Source organism: Pseudopodoces humilis, chromosome 9, assembly GCF_049639895.1.
Source record: "Pseudopodoces humilis isolate 2021_Gansu_Grassland_sample_001 chromosome 9, ASM4963989v1, whole genome shotgun sequence".
In the NCBI taxonomy this organism is placed as follows: domain Eukaryota; kingdom Metazoa; phylum Chordata; class Aves; order Passeriformes; family Paridae; genus Pseudopodoces; species Pseudopodoces humilis.
The window spans coordinates 9,695,809-9,713,276 of NC_142208.1; the positions used below are offsets into that span (position 1 = coordinate 9,695,809).

Here is a 17,468-nt window from a genome sequence, read left to right on the forward strand (position 1 = left end):
CAGTTCATTTGTATACCCTTTATAATTTTCCTTTAACCTTTACAATTTTATTCCCCCCCTCCCTGCTCCTCCTCTTCCTGCCCCTGTTTGCCTCCCCTCCCTGTGCTTCTCTGGCGGCATTGGCAGCTCTGCACAGGCCCAGTTTCTCTAATCAGATGAAGCTGCAGGATTATCTCTCTCCCTCCCTCCTAGGCTCCATTTTATTTCCTCTCCAGCCAAGGGGGGAGCAAGGAAGGGGCTCCACGTCAAGGCAGAGGGAACCCCATCTCCCAATCTCCTGCCTCTGATGCTCTCTAACAATCCCACCTCCTTCCCCTTATCATGTGTTCACCTTAGTGTCAACAGCATCAGGCGGATCAAGGAGAGGAAATCTGAACTCTTTGGGCTTTTGTTCTCCTCAGATTTCTGAGCATCTGTTTTTAAATACCCTCCAAGTAACTTGTGCAGGGAAGCTGGATGTGCAGTCTCTGAGTGGGGGGAAGGTAAGGACCACGGAAGTCATGCATTGCCCGTTCTCTCGTCTCCTGTAAGGACACCGAGCCCTCTCCGTTTTGCCAGGAGAGTAACAAAGCAGATGAGGGGAAGGAAAGGGAGAGGAGCTGCACAGAGACAAACCCAGGCTTCTGTAAGTGCTGTGTTGGCAGCAGGGGGTTGCTAGCTGGACTGAAAAATCTCAGGAAATGGTAGCTTTCTCTTTTAATGAAATGATGGGAACTAGGACTCTGAGCTTTAATTGAATTTAATGTGTCTGTAGAAAGTGTTTTTTTTTGTGCTGATGTCTTTCACTTACGTGTGTCTGTGTTCGTCTTTTAGTAAATATTTCCAGAATATACGTGTCACTCTTTCTTTGGGGAAAAAAAACCCTCCATAAGCTTGTTCATCTTATTCCTCTGCACACCTGTGAGTTTATGAAGATGCTTTTTGATTACCTCTTGTGTGTATGTTAGGGTTTGGATATTAAAAATAAGAAAAAAGACTAAATTTTATTGCTTTAAATTTCTATGTTTTAGTACTAATGTGCCAGAGAACTGTTTACCTTACTGTTTTCCACCATGTGTACCACGTGTTTTTTAAATTCCTAGAAATATCCAATACTAGAAAAATCTGAGGAAAATTTCAGTGCTTTCTGCATATCAGCTTTGTTTTACACTTTTCCTTCTGAGATAAATGGTCAATTGCTATTTAAAATGGCAAATAATTTTTTTCTCTTAAATCAAAACATGATTTTTCCAAAGTCACAAATTTGATTTGGTTTGGCTTTTTATTGCCACTGGATTAAACATTTTATATCAGAATCCTTAGTAGAAGACTATTTTGTGTATATGTTGTGACTAAAAGCAATAATCTGTGCTGATGCACGCCTGGATTTTAGGGGAAGAGAGAAAAGGCAGAGGGAGCAAGCAGTTATTTCCATTTACAGAACTCTAAGCATGAAAGGTGATGGGGAAGGTAGCCATGCGATAAATGTATTTTGCAAGATGTTGATCTTGTACATAAATGAGATGGACCTTATATAGATCAAAATCTACCTCTCTTCCATTGACTCATGCTTCAAAGTAATAATCTCATACAAAAATGTAAAAACTATCAGTGCTTTTCTTGCACCAAGACATTGATGAAAGCTTGCAGATGGTTTGCATGTTTTAGTGTATGTTTGAATAATTGCAGGACATCGATTGTAGTCAGATCTGAGTTTGGAGACCTCTGCATGGAGTCTTTGTGTAAAACAATGAGGTTTTAAGAAGTTTTCATTTAGGAGGGTGGATTAGATGAGGGCTTTATGTCTTAATGCCATGTCTTGGTTACTCCATAAACACTTCTCCATTTACAGGGTTTTGTTGATTTTTGTTGTCCAGATATTTTATCTTAACTGTATTCCAGGGAAAGCTGGAATTGCAATTTAGTTTATCTGACAGTTATTTAGGGGTGCATAAACAAGAACAGTAAACTGTATATGGCCTTGTGGTGTCAGAGTTGATTTATAATATGAAATGTGATAAATTTCCATCAGATAACCATGCCAAAACTACATTTTATCTTCCACAGTAAACTATGCATATTCAAACTGCACTTGAAAAATAAAAATATATGAAGGAGGGTAAAACAGAGGAAAATTGTTGTTAATGATCATTAGACTTCTGAAGTTTGATTTTCTTTCTTGCCTGTTACAGCAATGACAAAGGGTAAATTGGAAGTAGCTTTTAACCACTGCAGATGAGCAGAGATATTTGCTTGTGCCAGTGAGATACTGCTACACCTGACTGCAGGCAGGTTATTTCTGAGCAGAACAGCAACAAATCCTGCTTCTTGTCCAGTGGACTCTTCTGGAGGTTAGAGAGACTGAATTGTTCATTCCTTTGCTCTGGAGTTAATGTTTGTAAATAAGGATGGCACGTACTTCACTGGTCCCTTGTATTTGAATATTGCAAGCTGATACACAGTTTGCAGGAGAATGTAGCCTAGGAATGATGCTTTCCAAGGCTAGGGACTTGAAAGAGACCTGTTAATGGTATTTGTTCTGCAAGTATTTTTTCCAATTAATCAGGGTAAAAATCTCATTTTTGTTATCATACCAATATTTTTGTTGCAGCAAGTAGCTTTGGCAGGTGTGTGTGATTATTCATTGCTTCTAGTCTCAAACCATTTTGGCCCAAGAGCAACAGTACAGCAGGAATCGTAGGCTGCAAATGATCTTGCACTTTACTTTCCTTGTCAGGCCTGAACTATTTTTTTTAAAAAAATCAATTCCCATGGCCATGAGCCACACCATAGGGACTGCAGGCACTGGCCTTTTAGTTAATTCTTACAGCTTCATTGTACAGAAATAAGAGGTTTTTAACTGGTGTAAACAGTAAAGTTGTATGCATACACATTATCTCCCTGGGATATTAAGATTCTGGAGGATGTGAATTATCCAAACTTTGAATAGCTTTTTTTCCCTGGGGCTGTTGGGACAGCGTTTCAGTGGTGAGAGAAATCTTTTCTGTAAAAGCAAAATGAGGGGGAGAATCAAAATAAATATTGGAGTACCGTGGTCAGGAATATCTGCATGAGGGATACAATGAGAAGGCAGTGAACTAAAAGATACTGCTGAGCTTTTCTCTGGTTAAGATAATTTGATGCAGTATTTCCTATGGATGCCTTATAACAATTGAATCAATCTATAGTTGTGCAGGTAGTAGTTCATGTGTATGTTAAGAACTCTCCTTTACGAGTATTCTCTGATTGCTTAGGGGATTGTTGGGAAGAAGTTGGCCTCTTCCGTTTAGAAAAGCTGTTAAAGTTCTTCAGAATAAAGTTCACTCAGAAATTATCTTTAGCAACAGGAACCACAAAAAAAATATCACTTTGGGGCTGCTTAGGTAGATGCACTCAGAGCATTGGAATTGGGTCAGGCCAACTAAATGAAGCTGACATCAGCCAGGTCTTTCCTGGTTTGGTGTGTGAGCATTAAGCATGTGAGATATAGCCATACATCATTCTGCACCAAAAAAAGCTTCATAAGAAAGATCACCTTTAAACTGGCCTGTCCCTGTGTGAGGAAGTTCTTGCAAAATGATGGCTTTGCTTGTGCACTGTGTGGATTTAATACAAAGCAGAGGAAGGAGCAGGAGTCTTTTTCCATTTGCAGAATATTTGCTAATTAAGCTTTAGCAAGGGTCCACTTGAGTGTGCAAATGAAGGTTAATGAGATTGAGCAGTTGTAAGACCTTCATTTGACTTGCAGAGCTTTACTCCTGTCTGAAGACTGACAGAACCCAGTTCATCTGATCTGAAGTGAAAGATCCAGATCCTTTTCAACTCAAGCTAAGCAAACCCAACATGGAAATTGGAGAGATGAAGAATGCACAAAGCCACCCTCGCTCTGATAAATGGGACTTTTTTTTAAAAGACTTTTAAGATTATTGCTTCCTGCAGGGAATCTTCTGGAAAAGTTCAGTGCTTATGACTGAGCAGGGTAGATCAGTACTTTGTGAAACATCAAGGGAAAACATACATCTTGTTATAGCAGTTTTATTTGGTTCTCAATGGCCTCTAAACTGTGAAAGGGGTGGAGCGATTTTGTTGATTTACTAACAGGAGAGGTGCTAATGTTTTGGAAAGAAAGTTTTGGAGTCACTGCATCCTTCCTATAGATCACCTTTCATGTAGAATATGAGGATCATCTTTGTGCTTCCTTTCCAAAGTCATTCCTGTCTCAGGAAAAGGTATTAAGGTTTCAGTAAAATGTACAGATTCTACTTATCAATTAAAAGTGGTTCAGTATTGCAAAATGGCCACACATTTCAGCTTCTCAGGTTGAAAAGGTACATGACATTCATTGGCACTGATGGATAAAAGCAGGTATTTATGAAAAGAATAAAAAATGGTCATTTTTGAAGAGACTTTGTGAATTCATCTATTCCAATGTCCTCCTTGAAGCAGAGACAACTATGAGGCCAGATTAGATTTCTTAGGGTTCTGTGTGAGTCTTGAATATGGTCAAACTAATATTTGAAAAGCAAAGAATTCCTGTAGTAGAGCCTTTATTCTTTATAATCAGTATCTTGTTGCTAGCAGTTTTAACAGCAGATGCCTGAAGAGTTATTCTCTAGTTGTCCATGTCACACAAGTGGGATCTTCCTCTATCTGAATGATGACAGGAACTGAATTGTCTTGTGGCTCTTGAGTTGTTCCAAATTTATACCTCAAATCTTTGTGATTCTGACATTATTAAATGTTAATAAGGAAGTGGAGACTTCTGCAGTTTGGCTTATGATTAGAATTAACCAAGAGGAGGGGAAATTTGTTTGTTTGCATAGAGTAGGGTGTAAACGTTAGTTCTATATCCTTCACATACTTGAATTTGACAAAGTATTTGAAAACTTTAGTCTGCTGCATTGGACTGTTATTTTACTCTCTCTTGGGTTTTTTCTCCTTTTGGTCTCTGGTGTCAAGCCTTGGGAGGCAGGGGCTCCCCTCTAGCCAGGCTCTAATGTTTTTCTTCTCTCAGTCCTGAGAGAGTAGAGAAATACTCCCTTTCAGATGTTCTCTGAAAACTATAGATAATAATTCCCTACATAGGTCTAATTCGACCACAGATGAACTGGGACAGTTGCTTTTCTGAGAGACAGACATTGAATTTTGACATAATGCTTTTTTATGACAAAACACCAAGTTTGAAATGAAAACTTTCTCTTCCCATATTCCTTGCTTAAATAGTTTCAAAGCTCATACTACAATGACAACTCCTAATGCTATGAAGCATGATTATCTAGTCCCCTTTTTAGTTCTTTTCAATACTCACTTAGCCCCTTGGATAGAGGTTGCCAGCTCTTTTCCAGCCTAAGGATATATAGGAGACAGCTTGCAGTGTGACCTGAAGGCTTAAATTAGTCACAGAATCTGTTTTTCACGAGAAGTTCATCATAGTAAATAAAAGCCTACAAGTGCATGTGGCACTGCAAGACAGCGCGGTCTGCAGTTGTGACAACTCTGCTTAGAAAGTTTAATGAAGCTGCTTAAAATAATTACTCATTGCTACTTAATATACCATGCACATACAATATGCATGTTGTCAACATTCATATTGTATATACATACAACACCTCATTTGAGAAACTCTGCTGAGTTTGAGTATTTTAAATCCTTGAGATTACTTACGCTCATGATGCTAGAAAGTTGCAGGGGATGCTTTAAACATATGCTTCTGAAGCACACATAGTGCCTGAACTTTACTGGTAAGGTGAGTTTTCTGCAAGTGCAACAAGAACTTCCTGTAGAGATGCTCTATTTATTTCTTCCAATCCAAATATTACAAAAGAAGGGCCAGAATACATTATCTTCAGCATCTTATATTTAATATCTTTTATTCTAGGATTTGAGAATGCTCTACAATCATGAGTTAAGCCTTTAAATACCTACATGAGGGGCTTCTGCATCTAATCTGTGAGTCACAGATGAGTAAACTGAGTCACAAAGCAAATGACTTGCTCAAGGTCATACACTATGTCAGTGAGCACAGACAGAATTAGAAAGCAATTGTTTCCTCTTTCTAATTGCTGAGTAATTTTTTTTTTTAAGTACTGGAAGTCAGTTTTCTGTCAGTCCACAATGTCAAAGTCAATCTTTTCTCTGCCACCATTGAGAGCAGCTTCTAGAGGTAGATGGATTGTGTTTTTGAATTCTTCTTTTCCCTAAGGTTTTGCATACAGTTCAGAAATGCTGTTATTTATATAAAGAATTGAAGGGGATTTTGTGGCCCTTGTATAGTGTTCAGTCACAGGGGAAAATAAGGGAACAAGCAATGAAGGTAAGTTTCTAGGTTTTGCTAGGTAAGTTGCCACATTTTTCTAGGTAGGAAAGAGAATCAACAAATACATGTTGAAGAATAATGAACTATCTTTAATTGTTTTGGTGAGGCATCCTTCAATCTAAAATAGTGTCTTTATCCTAATGGAGATGTTTGGAGACTATATCACCATTATTCCTGTTTGATGCTGCTGTAGGAATTGCCATCCTTCAATTAAGGATGGTATGTGAACATGAAAAGCTGCTATACTTGCAGCTATATCTATTCAGTATTTTTAAGGCAGATTTGAGCTTCCTTTGTCTGCCACTGCAGCTGGTTGTAAAGCTTTTATCTTTGTTGGCACAACACTGAAGCAAGGGAGTGAGTTTTATGGGGAGGTTGGGCATGTTAGACAGGCTCTGTGCTGTTCTGCCTCCTTGCAGCCAGCACAGAGCACACACACACAGACTGCACATCCACTCCCATGGGTTGTGACACAGCTTTAGCTGTCACAGGTGCATTCACCTGGCAGAGAGGGGTATCCCGCTGTCCTCAAACTCAAAAGTGCAGAGCCATTAAAGCTAGGTTGTCCATAGAGCAGGGAGAGTAAGCTGAGTTCGTGCTTTCCCTGTAACTGTCGCTGTTAAGCTTTCAAGCAAACAGCAGAAATTTTTATTTTAATATTTTCTACTTAAACACGTGAATTTGCAAGTAGATATTCTAATCATTTAGCCAGTTTGGGTGGAGTTTGTTGGATGTGCGAACTTCAGGGCTCTTGTGCAGTTGCACTGATATCCATCTGTACTCTGAGATTGGAAAGAGGCTGTAAGCAAGCTTCTGGTTTTCTGCATGATTTTTAAGTTCATGCTGCTGCCCAGGCACCTGTGATTCACAAAGCTGGCAGGCTTGGGCCTCTGACAGGCAGAGGCTTGCTGAACAAAGCTATGTGTTTTTGCAAAGTTCCAGATCAGTGGGGTTGCTTTGGAGCTGGTCTGTTTAGGACTGAAGAGTGGGTACAAAAGCAGAGCTCTGAGGAGCATGAGTTGTTCAACATCAGACCAATTCTGTCTCTTCAAAGCTGGAACATGTGAAGGACCAGGATTTGATCCCCTGCTGTGAAGAGGAAAAAGCTCACTAGTGTCTGTCTCTCTGAAAGATATCCAAACGTGGATAGGCCACTGCATATTTTCTGCATTAAAGATGAATTCCTAAAGAAACTATCAAATATTTTTGTCGCAGGATTTCTGCAATACCAGTGGATATCAGTAGGCACCAATTCTTAGCAGCATAATCCTGGCAGCTGCATTAACAGTTTCATTTTGGTTAATTCTGTTCTGTTTAAGCCAGAAAGACAATTATATTAATATACCACTTCTTTAGCACACGTTATTCACTGTAAGCATGATTCTAGGTCAGTGTTGCCTGCTGTCATTATATTTGATTTTTTTTTTTAAGCCCCAGCTGGTGAAAACAGCTGATTACATGACCATGTCATCATATTTAATTTGTAGTTAAAGTTTGAAGTCTTCTAACTGAAGAGATGAACTTTAAAGAAGTGAGCCATCAAACAGTAAAAGTGAGCATCAAATATGACTGTACAATATCTCATATTTTAGCTCTGTTGAGTATATTGTAGGGTAGTTTGTATGCTGAGGCAGATCTCCACATGGAGATATAGTTTGCTCGTAAAATTCTTCTAAAAAAAGATGAAGTCCCAGAGATTTTTGAAGTTGTTTCTGGGGGAGATGATTAAATAAAAGAGGTGGCAAAGAAGATGCCACATGTTGCAGTAGTAAATCATGTGGTGGTGTCAGGACAATGTCCCAGTACATGCCTCCCTTGTGACAGAGTGCACCTCTCTCTGGTTTCCCAATACTTTATACACAGCCATGTGAATTGTCCTTCCTGGGAATTCAGCTGAAGGTGTTACTGAAATGGTCCTTTGGTTCATCCCTACCAGGATCCTTGCTCATGGCACTTTCATTTTAGCCTTTTTTTAGTTTTAGAATTCAGAGTTGTCAGCTCTGCTTTGCTGGCTCAGACTGTGCCAGGGTTGTGGGCTGTGCCTGGTCCTTAAAAGAGAATGCTTAACCTTCCTGCGTGGTTATTCTAAGCTGTTGGGATAATTGGGGGCACTGTGGCTAGCGGCCTTGTTGTTCCATGCTGAGGTGAATGCATTGGCAAATGTTGGAATCTGTTCATTTTCTGATGTGGTAACTCATTTGTTGTCTCCTGCTGAGGCCACTGGTAGCTGGGGCACCCGTGGCACCCTCGGTGTTTGGGGGAAGAGGTCTCTGCTGTGGCCCTCAAGAAGGAGAGAGCCAAGCTTCATTAACACTCAGGGTAAAGGGGACTCTTCACTCTCAGTCTTGTCACTGCAGAGAGATACCTGCCCAACATGCTCAGCACAGGATGGGGAAAAGACAGAAGTCTCTTAGGAAAGCCCAGCAGCCACAGTGGTAATTAGCAGAAAGTAATGAGGCTGTGACCAGTGGCCTTGTAAGGCCATCAGACACAAGGCCTCTGCCTTGGCAGTGCTGAGCACTGAGGGTCACAGCTCTCCTGCTCTCATGTTTTCTAGCCTGTCAAGTGTACTCCCCGTCCCCCTCGTGAATTATGGTCCCAGTGACATGGCCCCACTGTCCCCAGTGCTTCTTGCAGTGCAGAACTGGAAAACAACCCCATTCCTTTGCATACAAAGTGTGCTCTCATCTGTGGTGTTTGTCTGTTGGTATCTCCAGATGCCCAACCCAGTTTGTTCTGTAGATCTGGCTGATACTTGGAAATACTTACGATGATAGAAAATATTTACAAAAGGGCATTAGCAGATTAAACTGAACAAGGCATAGTTTGTTTATAATGCTATTCCAAAATGGAAAGCCTACAGAAAGATGATGGATTAAAAGTTAAGTGATTGGGGTCTCAGCCTGAGTCTTTATTAATCTAGTTGATAGAATTTAGAGAAATTATTTTTTTGTACTGAAAGAATTTAGAGGAATTTTTTTATGTTCCCTGACAAGTGATACCTTTTCCTCTACTGTAACTCCTCTGTTTCTTCTTTTCACTTACACCTCAACAAAATAAAATAACAATTAAAAACAACAACAACAAAACTCCTAATCCCAGATACTTGAATCTCTAAGCTTTTTACCATGGCTAATCCTGTTTTGCCAATGCTTTTCAAGTGCCCCCCTCACCCCCCCAGTGTAAATGTTAGTGATTACTGTTAATGAACTATTTCCTTCAGTAGTAGTAGTAGTTAGTGAGAGGCCATCAGATCTCATAATGCTATCATGCCAATCTTTGTCTAAAGCAAAACAGATCTTTCTTATCTTGTGCAAATAGTTCTCCATGTGTGCATGCAAGTACAATTTTTAGACACAATCACATTTTTTTTTATTATTATTTTGATGGTATAAGTTTCTTTAAAATTAGTACAACTGTAAAATAAATGAATGTCATATTAGATGATGTTCCTTTTTATGTCATTTTACCACCTTAAGCATGTATCTTAGAAGTTTAGTTATGGATTGCAGTAAGGAAGCCACATTGCTTATAAAATGCCAGGTCTGAAGAGAACCCAGTATGAATATACTGAATTGCTTCTGGTACCTGAGAGAGCTTGGCTGTTTGGGCAGAAATGCAGGTTTTCCTGTATATGCTGCCTTGTGCTCCAGGCAGGGGTCAGCAGTGTTTATGGCTAAGTGACCACTGCCCCTTAGGATTAATTAATTTAGTAATTAAAGTTCCATCATTTTAGCCATAAATTGCTCTTAACTTTCAAATTTATAACCATGGTGTTTGTAATAAGATTAAATAAAGTTAAGAACCTCTATCTACCAGCCTTCTATTCAAGTAAATTTCTTTATTAAAATGGCACTATTCTTCATGTATAAAATACAATTGTGTTTGTCTTGGAGTTAGGTGTTGCAGAAATTCTGTGTTTGCCTTGTGGAGCTGGTTATTGCAGGGCCAGAATAATGCAAATGGAGGAGCAAATTCAGGACAAAGACCTTGCAACCCCCTAACACTTCTCAGAAAGTGTCTTCTCTGAATGGGCTAGTCCTGCCATGGAGGGTCCTGGTCAGCATCCAAAAATAACAGTCATTATCCAAAAATGTTGCTATGGATCAGGTAGCTTAGCTTTTCCAAATTCCACATTTGCATATTAGTGCTCTCACCCCTGAAATGGCTTTGATTATTTTGCAGTCAGATGCTGGTTTTGAAAGCATAAAATTAAGAAAACCATTTTTTTTATTGTATGATTAGCCAAGTGAAGATGGGTGAAACAGCTGCAGTCATTATTACAAATCTTGTTGACTTGTGGGTTGACCATCAGAGTTATATAAAGAAAAAATAACTGGAAGATTTAGAGAAGTCTCTGGCATTGCATGCATGTTTCTAGTAAGTAGTATTAAATTTCTCTGACTCTTCCCAAATTCTGCAACTAACTCGTGTTGTTCAGCATGTCAGATGATTCTCACTGGTTCACTGTCTGTTAACTTACTATAGTAACGTAGTACTAAATGGGGGTTCTTAAAAAAAGAGGGAACAGGACTTTTAACGTGGGCAGATAGGACAAGGGGGAACAGTTTCAAACTAAAACATGAGTGTTGTGAAAATTTCAATTGAAGTACATGTGCAGAATACAAAAATACCAAAGGATTTTAGAATCATAGTTAATTTACAGTGAATGTCTTTCAATTGATAACATACATTATATTTAATATTTTGAGACTGAATTTACTGGTGCATTAAATAGGTCAAAACTTTAATCATAAGTCATAGCAAAATACACGTTTGTTGCTTTAAAGTAGTTCAGTGGAATTAGTGAAAGCAGCCTAGATCCCCTCATAAGCTATCTGAAGCTAAGCCAAAAATAGTGGATGTTAATTCCATTTCTATCCTAATCCTTTCTCTGCTTGTCTAACAATTTTCTATATATTCATAGCAGAATATCTGCCTCAAAAATTCATACTTTCCTGTTTGTGTATTCAGGTGTGAATTTCCTTTGAAATTTCAAATCAAAATCTTTCAGACTCAGGACTTAAAGTAGATATTTTGGAGTAAAATTCCTTTCCTATAAACTATATTTTTACATTTTAAAAATGAAAGTTAAGCCAAGCAGTCTGCTCTGCCCAGCATGCACAAAGAAAGTTGTTTTGGGTGCCTATGTACCCAAAATCAGTGTGTTTCTATCCATGTTTCATGAGGGTAATCCATTCCTGATTAGCTGATTCACAAAATAAAAAGGTGTTGCATGGCTGTGACATTGAAGAGGCTCCATGTTTTGGGGTTGGATTTTTAAAACATTTGGCACCTCATTCTCCGTAGGAGACCCAGCCCCTCGCTGGCAGAGGTGTCGTAAGGATCATCCAGACCCTCCTGCTTCCCAGCCTTTCCCAGAAGCCATGGGCAGGACACTGGGCTCAGAGGGAGGCCTGGCACCTCGGGAGGTGTGTGTGCGGTGCTGGGCCTCTTCTCGGGGGATTTTGTGCACCCTGAGCAATCGGTGCCAGTGGTGCACCTGTGAAGTGCAGAGTTTGGGAAGCCCAAGGCCATAGGAGAACTGTGAAAATTATGGTAGTGTGGAACACTGGTCTGCCTGTGCAGCAATGTTCAGATACCGTTTGGAGTAGCTGGTTAGAATATTCTACATGTACATGTGTAATATATGTCACATCAGCCCATGTTTGGTAGTGATTTCACCTGCAGTGGGCAAAAATAAATATCTTCAGAATTTCCTCTGGAGATTTCCTTGCCAACATCACCCTGGATGTTGCTTTCAGTGATGTCACTGTGTTTGGTCTGTTTGATCCACCTGAACGTGTTCTATGTGAGGTGACAAATTAGTTTCAAACGCATCACTTCTTTCAGTTACAGAGGCTTCTGCAGTCTACTGCTACATAAAGAAAGCAAATAAAGACCTTGGTTTCTGTGTACATGTACATATTTGAATGCTGTAAACTTTGTAAGAGAGCCCTTCAAACTTCCCACAGCCATGTATCATTTGTAACAGGATATGTTTAAAGCTTCCTTTCACCCGAGTCTCAATATTTGTGTCTGAGGATTTCCATTAGTAAGTGTTGTTTCATCCAGGTGTGTGTGAGAGCCTTTGCAGGTGTTATCTTCTAAAGAGATTAAATGTAAGGTTTTCACCTTGTAGACAGCTATTGCTCTGGTGTTTAATCCTCTTGACTCCTTTGAACCCTGTGTGGCAGACTATAGTCGTGTGTGGAACTGGCCACAGGAGAGGTAACGTATGGAGGACGGGAAATCACCTTTTTTCTGCATACAGTCTAAATTGGAGCAAACCCTGTGCTAGAGGATGTTGCTGCTGGTCACAAGTCCCTGCTACACAGCCCACAATGAGAATTTTTGTAAGAATGTGATTGCAAATATTATTATTTTTTAATGTTGTCATGCTCAATTTAATTTCATTATGGAAAACAGCCAACATGAGTAGATTTCAGGTGTTGGGAAAATTGCAACTTGTTAGCCTGCCGAAGTTAACAATGAAAATGGAATTACAAACACTGATAGCAGCCTGAATCAGCTATAGTGCTCTTGGTTGGCAGAGGTAGCAAAAGGCATGTTCTTTTCAGTTATGTTGGTACATGACTCTTGAAGCCTGTAAATATCACATAAAAGAATCACAGACGAGAAGCTTCTCACTGAGAGGGTTGAATGTGATCCCTTGCAGCCAGCCACTGTGTCCTTGATGGTAAGAGTGAACTTCCCTGTTACGTTTGCAGAGTGCTTTTGTTCACCACGTGTATGTACCTTTCCTGTTCCACACATGCATTTTTATTTAAGTGATATAGTGCACAAGAAATTGTACTGGTTTCTGTCACAAGACCTGCTAAGGAGACAGAGTACATAGAGGATATCTGAGGGAAACTTGTCCAAAATGAGAAATTCTGGCTTTCACTCTACATCTGCACAACAGATGTACTTGGCAGTACTTGGCCTGGAAGCAAAGCACAGGTACTCTGGATATTTCTGTTCAATACAGTGAGTTCTTGTAGAAAAGACATATATGTATTTGGGTGGATAGATATAGGTGTATCAGCGTGTTAAAATAACTTTAGTTGTACAAATGTTGCAACACCTCTGTGACAGCAAGGCAATATGTATAGTGAATCAGTGGAATATCTGATTCAATCAGCTAAATCTGGTGAGATTCAAAATCTTCAATCACAACTTCCATTAGATGTGAAACTGCTAACATGAAACTGTTAAATGTTAATAACCTATAGGGTACGGAACCAACTGGTAGAAAAAAGGGTTTTCTAAAATTAGAAATGACTGAGTACACTATAAAAAAGGACAGAAGAACTTCAAGACTTTGGCTAAAGATTTTCTTGTTTCATTTTTACCCTGTATCTGGTGGCATGAATGTGCACCTTCCACAGCCAGCATGAGCTTGAGGATTTGCAAAGGTGAGCAGCTCAAGAGCCCAGAGCATGCACCCTTTACAGTGGCAGTGCTGAGGTACAGATTCTCCTTACAGAGAGAGGGGAATTTCATCTCCAGCCTTTCTCTAGATCTATCTTTGTAGCCACCTCCTGTGGTGCCAGAGGTGAGCACAAGCTGGAATACTGCCCAACATTATTTGTTCTGGGAACACTGGCAGTGACCCTGCACTGGTCTGGCAGAGGTAATTTCCTTGTGTTTCAGGTAATCTCTGTCAAGGACATTAAAACAGCTTTGTCCATACCTACTGTACACTTGTGTGTGCTCAGGGAAAGCAGTGGACTAAAACTGTGATCTTCTTGTAACATGAAATATCAAGAAGTTTGTTAGAAAAGGTATGGGGAAAGGGGAGAACTTGTTCAGTTGTTGTGGCTTTAAGGTTTAAAAGCTCCATCAATGACTGGATAACTTCTGAAATTATGATGTCAAGAGACTAAAAATTAATTTTTTGTTTTGTTTTGTTTTGACAATACAGTTAATATCATTGGCTTAATGACCACTGTGGTGAAAAGCTATCTAGTATGAAAATATCTCTGTCTTTGCTTAAGTTACCTGACATGTCTGGATGTTTCAAAAATGGCTCCAATGAATTTGGGAAGATGATACTTGATAATGTTGAGATAGTTATTGTTAAAAGGTAGAAACCAAGAAGGATTTTTTCCTTTTGTGTTTTATGAATTGGGAAAAAACCACCAGAATTTAAAAAAACCCTGGATCTAATTTAGGGAAAAACTCTTTGGGGAAAGTGAAAATGGAAACCAACTGGTCTGAGTACACTTAGACTTGAGTACTGTGCTTTTTAAAAAGTATTTTTGAACTGTGAAAGGCAAGAAGCCCATGCAGAAGGTCAGTAGAGATTAAAGTTTCCATTACACTTATTTCCTACTTAAATTGTTCCTTTTTCTTTTCCACCGTTTCTTGCAGATCTCTCTTTTTTTGCCATGTCATCTGAAAGACACCAGCTCCACACCCATTCCTACCAGGACTCACTAAGCTCTACTTGTCACAGTCTCTTGAATGTCAACAGCCACCCCCTATCCAAGAGCTCCTCAAATCTGGCCTCTCTTGGGCACTCAAGGAGTTTAGAGGAAAGGCAAAACAAACAGGAGTTGAAGAAAAGCCATAGCAGCACCATCTGCCGTATCCTGGAAAACAGGAGTGATGCAGGGAGTGATGCAGGGAGTCCCAGATGGTCCTCCTCTCAGCCTGGGGTGATGGGACTTGGATCAGAGGTCCAGAGCATAAATAAAAACCCGTCAGCCAATGACCATTCAGAGGGCAGAACTAAGAATACAAACCATGTTCTTGTCACTGAACAGGTCTCAGCACCCTGGGAAGCTGGGGACGCTAAGATGTGTGTAAAGAGCAGCACTGCTGAGAATGTTTCTTCAGCCTGCTTTGTTCACCAGCAAGGCATGTGTGAAATGGAAGAATCAGGAACTGCCCTTCAGAGAAGCCACTCAGACCTAACCTGCAGCTGCAAACAGCAGACTTATGTCACTCACATAGAAACCAGTTCTACTCACTCCAGCCTAAACTCTTCTGGCTGCAGGCATTGTCTGCCAGTGGCTAGGATGTCTTTCCAAACGCAGAGGTATGGATCAGAAACAAATGAGAATACATCTCACTATCAAAACCTTGTGACTCATCTTCCGGTCCTACCTAGAGACCAACAAGTACCCACAAATACCTTTGGCAGTGGCAGTATTCCACATAACGCTACTGTTTACACAGATCCTAGCACATTTCATGCTGCTGTTCTAGGACCCCACATGCCTGGAAATGGTTTCCCAAACAGGACAATGTTCAGTCAAGCTCCTGGGATTGTTCATGGTGGTCTGACTTATGGTAATATTCCAAATTCTGCGTACTCCCCCATGGTGATGACGGTTCACAACAACTCTTTGGGGCCCTGCAGTCTCAGGCAGGATGCCTTGAAGGCAGATGCCACCATCCCGGCCTATTGCCACTCCTTGCCCATCCCATCCATACAGCTCGTTCCACGGTTGGTGTGCTCTGTCAGTGAGACAGGAAAAGAGCAGGCAGCACCTGGCTACTTTAATTCCTTTTCTGCTTCAGACATTCTGACATATCCTAAGCTGGTGTCTTCAGTAAGTGAATCAGGCCTGGATGCCAAGAAAATCCTGAAGTGCTGTAACGTTCCTGGAGAGCAACTGCAACCTGCTCAGCAGGAGATAGTTCCTCCAGAAGCCAAGGCTGCCCATGTTGCCCTGAGCAGCCAGCAAGGTGCAGATGTGGTAGTGACAACTAAGGATATGTGGACTATGACCTCTATGAATGACATAACCAAAGGCCTGAAACCAGCTCTGGAGCGCAGAGATGCCGAGGTACAAACTCTTCCAACCATGGAATGCAAATCAGTGGCAACAAGCCCAGCAGCTGCAGCAGAAGGTCACTCACATGTGTTCCCAGAGGTGAACCTGGAGCAAGATTTGGAGGCCCCCAAATCTCCAGTTCGTGAAGTGAGATGGGATGATGAAGGAATGACATGGGAAGTATATGGGGCATCTGTAGATCCGGAAGTCCTCGGGGTAGCCATTCAAAAACATCTCGAGTTTCAAATAGAACAGTTCCAGACAGAGCCTGCTGAGGCAGCTGAGAAAAGTAATGAGGAACCAGCCCCTGAAAAAACTGGGAAAAAAAGGCCTTTCAGAACAATGATGCATTCCCTGAGATATCCAAGCTGCTGTGCTCGCTCCAGTACTGCAGTGGAGTGAGCAAAGCTGTAGAGTGTAGGATAGCTGTGCTGCTCTTAAATTGTACATAAATGCTGACTCTTAAGTGTTAACACAGTGTATGTGGACAGCCCACATCAGGATGAGTGGGTAACGTTTAGTGATCATCAAATGTACATTAAAGCAAGGAAAAGTCCATGGCTGGACCATATAACAGAGAACATAAGATTATGCTTAAATAATGCCATCCAAATGCTCTTGACTGCATTTAATGTAGCACTGTTTTCTTCTATGTTAGTTTTAAACCGTATTGTAAGGAATGGAACTTCTTTTTCAATGATGTGTCTTTTTGAAATAATGATGACTTTTTTTCTGTATTTTAATAACTTAGGGTTAGAAAACAAAGTTTAAAAATTATGCTTTAATCAAAGTTCTTTGCTTTCAATCACATTCCCTTAAATTGTTTTGGCAGCTGTTTTGCTGTTCATTTAATAATCCTGACTATAAGCCCACTTTAACTGTAGACAAAATAACAAACTAGTGTAATGTTCTATGAAAAAGAATTGTAACTTTTTTCTACATAACTGTGAAGCAATTTCAGTGTTGCTAGTCTGAACTCTTCCCTTAGCAAGCTCATGTACAGCTAGAGGACATTCCATCAACTTTCCAGTTAGTTTGTATTTACAGTGAGTTACACTCTAAATACCCAGAACTTATGTTTACCAAGTGATTGACACAAATGTACAATATTACCAAAGATGACTGATGTAACGTGAATTACTTACTGAATGCTTGTTTTAGAGACCTGAAATGGGAGCTGTTCAGATTAGTCTGTGGCATCACCATACCCTACAACTCACAAGCAGTTTTGGTTTGCTTATATTAAAAATAATTTCCAGTGAGTTCTTTTTATGTGCATCTCTCCTGAGCAGTGGTTATTTGGCTCTTGCATAAGCCACAGGGGACAGTTTGCATGTAACCTTTGCCTGTCTTATGTTCCCTCTCTGGTCTGACGTCAGGCATCT

At 40.2% G+C, this 17,468-nt stretch overlaps 1 protein-coding gene across 2 annotated transcripts; it reads left to right on the plus strand.

Moving 5' to 3' along the window:
• Positions 1-260: 260 nt before the first annotated feature.
• GPRIN2 (G protein regulated inducer of neurite outgrowth 2) lies at positions 261-17,245 on the plus strand. Of its 2 annotated transcripts, none has more exons than XM_088059792.1 (2): positions 261-625; positions 14,672-17,245. In XM_088059792.1, the coding sequence occupies exon 2, from the start codon at positions 14,689-14,691 to the stop codon at positions 16,483-16,485; it is 1,797 nt and encodes a 598-aa protein (XP_087915918.1). In that variant the 5' UTR covers positions 261-625; positions 14,672-14,688; the 3' UTR covers positions 16,486-17,245. The 2 variants fall into 2 exon arrangements, with proteins under 2 accessions (XP_087915918.1, XP_005520512.2); XM_005520455.3 differs by having other exon boundaries at positions 261-482.
• Positions 17,246-17,468: the final 223 nt, after the last annotated feature.

What these genes read in the sequence shown, in the direction of transcription:
- GPRIN2 (XM_088059792.1), top strand. Translation starts at nt 14,689, where the DNA reads ATGTCATCTGAAAGACACCAGCTCCACACCCATTCCTACCAGGACTCA.